We start from the raw sequence: 9,643 nt of genomic DNA, 5'->3' as shown, positions 1-9,643 counted from the left end.
AATTCAAAATGAACTTTGAAAAATCAAGAGAATGTAACTATGGCAAGGTAACCCATGACAAAACACTACTGAAATATTCCAACTCTTGCATTTCAACGAAAGAAATTCAAAATGAACTTTGAAAATTAAGAGAATGTAACTGTGACAAGGTAAACCATGACAAAACACTATTGAAATATTCCAACTCTTGCATTTCAATGAAAGAAATCCAAAACGAACTTCGAAAAATCAAGAGAATGTAAGTGTGACAATGTAAACCACAACAATACACTACTGAAATAATCCATCTGTTGCATGTCAAAGAAATAAATTAAAAATGAACTTTGACAAATAAAGAGAATGTAACTGTGACAATGTAAACCACAACAAAACACTAATGAAATATTACAACTCTTGCATTTCAATGAAATAAATTCAAAATGAACTTTGAAAAATTAACAGAATTTAACTGTTATAATGTAAACAAAAACAAAACACTACTTAAATATTCCAACTCTTGCATTTCAATGAAAGAAATTCAAAATGAACTTTGAAAAATCATGAGAATATAACTGTGACAAGGTAAAGAACAACTAAACACTACTTAAATATTCCAACTCTTGCATTTCAACGAAAGAAACTCAAAATGAACTTTGAAAAATTAAGAGAATGTAACTGTGACAAGGTAAACAACGACAAAACACTACTGAAATATTCCAACTCTTGCATTTCAAGGAAAGAAATCCAAAATGAATTTTGAAACATCAAGAGAATGTAATTATGACAAGGTAAACCACGAAAAAACCCTACTGAAATATTCCAACGCTTGAATTTCAATGAAAGAAATTCAAAATGAACTTTGAAAAATCAATAGAATGCAACTGTGACAAGGTAAACAAGGACAAAACACTACTGAAATATTCCAACTCTTGCATTTCAACGAAAGAAATTCAAAATGAACTTTGAAAAATCAATAGAATGTAACTTTGAGATGGTAAACCACGACAAAACACTACTGAAATATTCCAACGCTTGCATTTCAATGAAAGAAATTCAAAATGAACTTAGAAAAATCAAGAGAATGTAACTGTGGCAAGGTAACCCATGACAAAACACTACTGAAATATTCCAACTCTTGCATTTCAACGAAAGAAATCCAAAATAAACTTTGAAAAAATAAAAGAATTTAAATGTGACAAGGTAAATCATAGAAAAAAACTACTGAAATAATCCAACTCTTTCATTTTAACGATAGAAATAAAAAAATGAACTTTGAAATATAAAGAGTATGTAACTGTGACAAGGTAAACCACACCAAAACATTACTGAAATATTCCAACTCTTGCATTTCAAGGAAATAAATCCAAAATGAACTTTGAAAAATCAAGAAAATGTAATTGTGACAAGGTAAACCATGACGAAACACTACTAGAATATTCCAATTCTTGCATTTCACGAAAGAAATTCAAAATGAACTTTGAAAATCAAGAGAATGTAACTGTGACAAGGTAAACCATGACAAAAACACTACTGAAATATTCCATCTCTTTTATTTCAACGAAAGAAATCCAAAATGAACTTTCAAAAAACGAGAGAATGTGATTGTGACAATGTAAATCACTACAACACACTACTAAAATATTCCAAATCTTGTATTTAAATTAAAGAAATTCAAAATGAACTTTGAAAAATCAAGAGAATGTAACTGTTACAAGGTAAAGCAAAAAAAACAATACTGAAATATTCAAACTATTTCATTTCAACGAAAGAAAATAAAAATGAACTATAAAAAATTAAGATAATTTAACTGTAACAAGGTAAACCACTACAAAACACTACCGAAATAATCCAACTGTTGCATTTCATTGAAAGAAATTCAAAATGAACTTTGAAAAGTCATGAGAATATAACTGTGACATGGTAAACCAAGAAAAAACACCAATTAAATATTCCAAATCTTGCATTTCAACGAAGGAAATCCAAATATGAACTTTGAAAAATCAAGAGAATTTAAGTGTGACAAGGCAAACTAAGACAAAACACTACTGAAATATTCCAACTCTTGCATTTCAAGGAAAAATTCCAAAATGAGCTTTGGAAAATAAATAGAATGTAACTGGGACAAGGTAAACCACGATAAAACACTACTGAAATATATTCCAACTCTTGCATTTGACGAAAGAAATTCAAAATGATATTTTAAAAATCAAGAGAATGTAACTGTTACAAGGTAAAGCACAACAAAACACTACTGAAATATTCCAACTCTTGCATTTCAACGAAAGAAATCCAAAATGAACTTTGAAAAATCAAGAGAATGTAACTGTGACAAGGTAAACCATGACAAAACACTACTAGAATATTCCAACTCGTGCCTTTCACGAAAGAAATTCAAATTGAACTTTGAAAAATCAAGAGAATATAACAATGACAAGGTAAACCATGACAAAAACACTACTGAAATATTGCATTTCAATGAAAGAAATTCAAAATGAACTTTGAAAAATCAAGAGAATGTAACTATGACAAGGTAAAGCACAACAAAACACTACTAAAATATTCCAACTCTTGCATTTCAACGAAAGAGATTCAAAATGAAGTTTGAAAAATCAAGAGAATGTAACTGTAAAAAGCTAAACCACGACAACACACTACTGAAATAATCCACCTCTCTCATGTGAGTGAAAGAAAATCAAAATTAACTTTGAAAAATCATGATAATGTAGCTGTGGCAAGATAAACCATGACAAAAAACACTAATGAAATATTCCATCTCTTGTATTTCAACGAAAGAAATCAAAAATGAACTTTGAATAATCAAGAGAATGTAATTGTGACAATGTAAATCACAACAAGACACTACTAAAATATTCCAACTCTTGCATTTAAATGAAATAAATTCAAAATGAACTTTTAAAAATAAATATAATGTAAATGTGACAATGTAAAGCAAAAAAAAAACACTACTAAAATATTCCAACTCTTTCATTTAAACGAACGAAATTCAAAATGAACTTTGAAAAATTAAGAGAATGTAACTGTAACCAGGTAAACCACGACAAAACACTACTGAAATAATCCAACTCTTGCATTTCAATGAAAAAAATTCAAAATTAACTTTGAAAAATCATGAGAATGTAACTGTGACATGGTAAACCATGACAAAACACTACTGAAATATTCCAACTCTTGCATTTCAACGAAGGAAATCGACAATGAAATTTGAAAAATCAAGAGAATGTAACTGTGACAAGGTAAACCACGACAAAACACTACTTAAATACTCCAACTCTTTCATTTCAAGGAAAAATTACAAAATGATCTTTGGAAAATCAATAGAAGGTAGCTGTGACAAGGTAAACCACGATAAAACACTACTGAAATATATTCCAACTCTTGCATTTGACGAAAGAAATTCCAAATGAACTTTGAATAATCAAGAGAATGTAATTGTGACAAGGTAAAGCACAACGAAACACTACTGAAATATTCCAACTCTTGCATTTCAACGAAAGAAATCCAAAATGAACTTTGAAAAATCAAGAGAATGTAACTGTGACAACGTAAACCATGACAAAACACTACTAGAATATTCTAACTCGTGCATTTCACGAAAGAAATTCAAAATGAATTTTTAAAAATCAAGAGAATGTAACCGGTACAAGGTAAACCATGACAAAAACACTACTGAAATATTTCATCTCTTGTATTTCAACTAAAGAAATACAAAATGAACTTTGAAAAATCAAGAGAATGTAATTGTGACAATGAAAATCACGACAAGACACTACTAAAATATTCCAACTCTTGCATTTCAATGAAAGAAATTCAAAATGAACTTTGAAATTTCAAGAGAATGTAACTGTGACAAGGTAAAGCACAAAAAAAACACTACTGAAATATTCCAACTCTTGCATTTCCATGAAAGAAATTCAAAATTAACTTTGAAAAATTAAGAGAATGTAACTGTAACCAGGTAAACCACGACAAAACACTACTTAAATAATCCAACTCTTGCATTTCAATGAAAAAAATTCAAAATTAACTTTGAAAAATCATGAGAATGTAACTGTGACATGGTAAACCATGACAAAACACTACTGAAATATTCCAACTCTTGCATTTCAACGAAATAAATCCAAAATAAACTTTGAAAAATTAAGAGAATGTAATTGTGAGATGGTGAACCACGTCAAAACACTACTGAAATATTCCAACTCTTGCATTTCAACGAAATAAATCCAAAATGAACTTTGAAAAATCAAGAGAATGTAACTGTGACAACTTAAACCATGACAAAACACTACTAGAATAATCTAGCTCGTGCCTTTCACGAAAGAAATTCAAATTGAATTTTGAAAAATCAAGAGAATGTAACCATGACAAGGTAAACCATGACAAAAACACCTACTGAAATATTTCATCTCTTGTATTTCAACGAAAGAAATCCAAAATGAACTTTGAAAAATCAAGAGAATGTAAGTGTGACAATGTAAATCACGACAAGACACTACTAAAATATTCCAACTCTTGCATTTCAATGAAAGAAATTCAAAATGAACTTTGAAAAATTAAGAGAATGTAACTAAAATCAAAAATTAAAGAGAATGTAAAAATCAAGAGAATGTAATATAAATACAATTAAAAAAAAACAGAAACGGAATGTTTCTATTTTAGCGGCACATTGTGTTTAGAAAACGAGTGAGAAAATAATTAGCCTCTTACTTAACAAAAAAACTTATTTGTATATATTAGTGTGTGATTTTTTTCCTTATATATACAAACGTTAATGCTTTGTTTGTATGCTGATATAAATTTTTTTTCTTTAGATCACAGACCTAGTTTTTTTTTACAACCTATTTTTGGTTAATTTTTGCCGATATCAACCAAAGTTGGATGCAACTTCAGCCAATTTTGGTTCATGTATGATGCTAATATAAACCAATTTCTGGTGCATTGCAAGAGCTTGTAGTTAGCATCTCCCAAGATAATCTTTCTATCCAGGACCGATACGTTTACCTTGTCCGAAATCAACGTCAGCAGAATCCAATAATAAGTGAGAATTTACTACCAATTTATTGACTGACAAGTGAATTTAAATCCGTAATTTTCAATGCTTAAGATGTATAAGCAAATGGCTTATAGCCTAAACATTCATTAAGTTAATGTAAAATGTGAAGAAAATGTATTGTGTTGTGTTGAAAGAAATCTGTGGTTACAAAACAAATTGTTATATATTGACTAACCAAGGCATTTCTAAAACAAAAAAAAAAAAAACTGTATATCAACCACATCACACAGATAATTTAAACTATTAATGGGAATTAAATTTAAACTAAAAAAATTTATAAAACTTTTCTAATATAAATCTAATTCAAGCAAAACCACTAATATTATGTTTAAGCCGCTTGGGGTCAAGTAAAACATAAGATGCATATGAAGAGCGTAAAAGAGTAATTATCAGTCCTAGAGACAGAGAAAAAAAGAAACAAGGATGAATTTCAAATTGAAATCTTTCGACAGAAAAGAACATGACCTATATTGGACCAGAAACATGACCCTAAGGAAACCCATTGAGGGTATACGCACATAATGACCCAAAGATGGCAGCATAATAGCTTTAGACGAAATTAAGTTGTTTTAAAAGTAAAATATTGAAAATTGGGACAATTCTTCTTTAAATGGGGAGTATTGTGGTAAAGCTTTCTAATTTAGTTAATTATTAATTAGTAAAAATATATAAGACGCAAATATGAAGTTTTGAAATACCACTTTTTTTTATTAAGATAAGAAACATATCCTGCTAAGCTCTGTTTAACGGGAAATTGAGAAATTACCACTTCCTAGCTTTTACGTGGGAAGGTGTGGTTGATAAAAATGAATAAAAGATACATTTTATTGGATGGGAAAATCTTATACTAACTTTTATGCCGGACTGACCTCTGGTCCGTTGTTTTAGAAATACTTTGGGACTTTGTCTTATCATTGTAAGTGTCTAAGTATCTATTTATATATTATTGTCGTTTTTTTAGACTTCTGGTCTACTTGGGACAGCCAGTCCTAGTAGACAGAATATATCCGATTATATTATATGTTAAATTAATAAAAGTATTGTATTTTAGACAACCTCTCTACGAACTATTTTTAGCCTCTCGAACATCCCCAGTCGGTACGCCTCATTAGTTCGGTCATAGCCTAACGCACGCTACCAAAGTTTAATTACCTTAGGGCCAGAGTTTATCTCCCCTATAAAGGGAGAATAAAGGCATCTACGACTACAACCCCTAAATACCACAAATAACACTTTACAACAAAATCCTCAGAACTGTATAAAGTGAAAAAAAATTCCCGGGAACAGTCCTCTTCCTTTATGCGCATATGAAGTAATAAAAAACGGATACCTGTTTTCTGGTTTTTCATTTTTCTAAAAAAAAAGCAGGACAAAAAACGGAGAAAAAGGTGAAATAAAAACAGAAACGGAAATGGAAATGAAAATGGTGGTGACCCCTTACTACTGAACATACATTCCAAAATTTAGAAAATTATCTATTGTTTAATTTTACCTAATTTCTTATTGCATATTATTCATTCAAACCAAATATGAATGCAAAGTTGCAGAGGTGGTCTTTTATAACGCTTTAAGTCACTTCTAAACGCTCCACCATTGGAAGTTGTAAGTCCTTTCTCCCCTAGTGACATATTCCTAGAAATAAAAAGAAGCAGGTTATAAGCAACTTACTCCTTCTTGTAGATATGAGAATGTCATACAAGCGAAACTAGCTCGTGTCTTGGCTCAGCGTTAAAACAGGTTATTAGTCTATTTACAAATCAGATGCTAACAAGCTACCATCTGAATAAGTAAATATCACAAAGTGAAAATAAAAAAAAGAAAAGTGATAAAACCAACAGAGTTATGCTGTATAAAATTTTTTTATAACACATTTTATGTTACTTTTAGTCTGGAAAGAAGAGGGGGGACTCATAAGTGGTGTATGGAATCTATATGCTCTATTCACTTAATCCATAAGTCCCTGGCAGAATAAGCGGCCCTTAGTCCATTCAATAGAATCGTATCAGCCTAATGTTTTCTTCATCCGTTAGTGATGGTGAAACTTAAGAAAAAAAAATCAGCCACTAGGTTGCAGAGGAACACAACAAAATTTATACCATCGAAAAGCTCATAAATTTCTCTATCTAATGGGCTAATAGCAATTTTCTAGAGGCTGCTTACCTAAGAGTACCGTAGAATTTCGCAAAGCAAAAATGTTTTTCAAAAACCACATAAAACATTCTTACCTAAATTTTGTGATAGAAAGTTGCACATACGACCACTGTACTACATCCACAGATAGTCCAAGAGATGGCGTTTGAGGTGTGAGTAGAAGCAGATTAGTATAGTGGTCGCATTTGCATCTTTCTATCACAAAATTTAGGTAAGAATTTTTTATGTGGTTTTTGAAAAACATTTTTGCTTTGCAAAATTCTACGGTACTCTTAGTTAAGCAGCCTCTAGAAAACTGCTATTAGCCCATTAGATAGAAAAATTTATAAGCTTTTCGATGGTATAAATTTTGTTGTGTTTTTCTGCAACCTAGTGGCTGATCTATTTTTTCTTCAGTTTGTACTGTTAGGGTACTCTGGGACGCGTGTTCCGGGGTACACTGGGACAGGTTAAGTTCATTGTGTCCCAGGGTACCCTTGATTGCTTTAGCCTAGAGAACTTTCAAGAGTATGCTTTTTGTCTTATGTTGACTTCTTTCTTTCGTTTTTCTACTCTCGATGGGCCTTGTATTATTAGGTAGCTACAACAATCCTAAAAAAAAAAAAAATCAAATATTATACAATCCAGGCCAATCGAATCCCGCTCAACACATATAATAAATTCCACTAGTTTAAAATAAATTCCAACAATCATTAAAAAATTACTTCAAATCTATAATCAAAAATTCATAAAAATCCTATACTATTTCTACATTCCCTAAGAATTTACTCAATTTTTTTCATAAAATAAACTCCACTAATTCAAATCTAAGACCTCAAATCTAAAACCTACAATCTAAGTCTAAAATACTTCAAATCTAAACTCTATAATTTTTTTTCTTTATATCATACAAAATCATATATTATTTCTATATTCCATAAAACTATGTTCAATCAGCACCTCCATACATTCTAATTATTCAGTTAAATTTAAATCTTACCTAATAAGTAAACTTAGAAGAACTTAAACTTAGTATATAAACCCAAAACTCTTTCTTTCAATTTAGAATGCCAAAAACGAGGAAAGCTGATCCGTCATTTTACACCTGGAATGAGGAGGACATAAAGAAAGCAGTAAAAGCTCACCTTTATGGGATGCCACTTCGAGCAGCTGCTGAAGTTTACAATGTCAAGCGATCAACTCTTAGCAGATATGCCACTGCTTTTCGTGACAGAACGGATAAAGAAAAAGAAGAGTTTAGTTACAGTCCCGCCTATGAAAACAGGCGAGTATTTACGATTGATCAGGAGCTTCAATTTGAAGAGTAAATCCTTCAAGCAGCCCGAATACACTATGGTCTCTCCAGCAAGAGAGCCAGAGAGTTTGCTTGTCTTATGGCGAAACAAAATGAACTTGCATATCCGTCAAGCTGGGACAACGAAAAGTCTGCAGGCAAAGACCGGTTGTTTGGCTTTCTTAGAAAACATCCCTTGATTTCGCTTCGAAGGCCGGAACCTACAAGTATCCAGAGAAATCTTGGTTTCAATCGTGTTGCTGTTGACACTTTTTACAGGAATCTCGGAGAGTTGTATTCAAAATACAAGTTCCCTGCTAGCCGAATCTTCAACCTCGATGAGACTGGGCTCACGAATGTCCAGACCAAGTGTCAAAGAGTGCTGCCACGAGCATGTTTTGTTGAAAGGCTTCTTGGTGGAACCCCCCACAGACTGCTGGAATAGCAAGTGGCAAGCCTGGAAATGGTTGAATGACAAAGGATTTGTTTTTGCTGTATTTGGAGCACTTTGTATCGCATGTCCAACCGTCTCCTGAGAATCCTGTCTTTATTCTGATGATCAATCATGAAAGTCACACCAGTTACGATGCAATTTTGTTGGCCAATGAAAAGGGAATACATTTACTTACGTTCCCGCCGCACACATCATCCAGGTCACAGGCAATGGAGAACTGGTTGAGAATTCATCCTGGTCGAGCAATGACGGAATATGAGATCGGTGAACTACTTGGGGTTGCTTTTTCTAAGGCCTTCTCTCAGACTAACATCACTAGCAGATTCTCAAATTCTGGAATTTTCCCGCTACATACTGGAGTATGGCAAGAGTCTGACTTTCTTCCTGCTTTGCGACGAGCAAATCTTTCGACGAGCCATCTTTCTTCTTCTCTTGAAAAACTTCGAAATTCCATATAAATTCCATCTTTTTTCTTCTTTTGAAAAATTTCAAAACAAGTTCCCTTGATTCTGGCTCTAAATTAATAGAAAGAAAAAAAATAATGAACGATAAATGTTATTATGTTCTCCAGCTTCAAGTGCTTTACCTTAAATTGTTGAAAATAAGCCGAAAATTAGTAAAACCTTGGTAAAAATCAGTAAAATTAGTAAAATTAGTAAACTGATTAGTAAAATTAGGGTTTTCAATCTGGTTTGACTTTAGTACAACAACGCTC

At 31.6% G+C, this 9,643-nt stretch overlaps 1 protein-coding gene across 1 annotated transcript in view; it reads left to right on the top strand.

The window, feature by feature from the left end:
* LOC148942850 (intermembrane lipid transfer protein VPS13D-like) overlaps positions 1-8,508 on the top strand; it is a 192,512-nt gene extending 184,004 nt beyond the window's left edge. Inside the window, 1 exon segment of the mRNA XM_089102376.1 lies at positions 8,247-8,508. Within this exon segment, the coding sequence (XP_088958502.1) occupies positions 8,247-8,508 (262 nt within the window).
* Positions 8,509-9,643: the final 1,135 nt, after the last annotated feature.

The sequence above is a fragment of the Artemia sp. Qi Xiang Cuo genome, chromosome 16 (genome assembly GCF_049724085.1).
Source record: "Artemia sp. Qi Xiang Cuo chromosome 16, ASM4972408v1, whole genome shotgun sequence".
NCBI lineage: Eukaryota > Metazoa > Arthropoda > Branchiopoda > Anostraca > Artemiidae > Artemia > Artemia sp. Qi Xiang Cuo.
The sequence above is the reverse complement of the archived record's forward strand: the minus strand, read 5'-3'. Positions and strand labels throughout refer to the sequence as shown.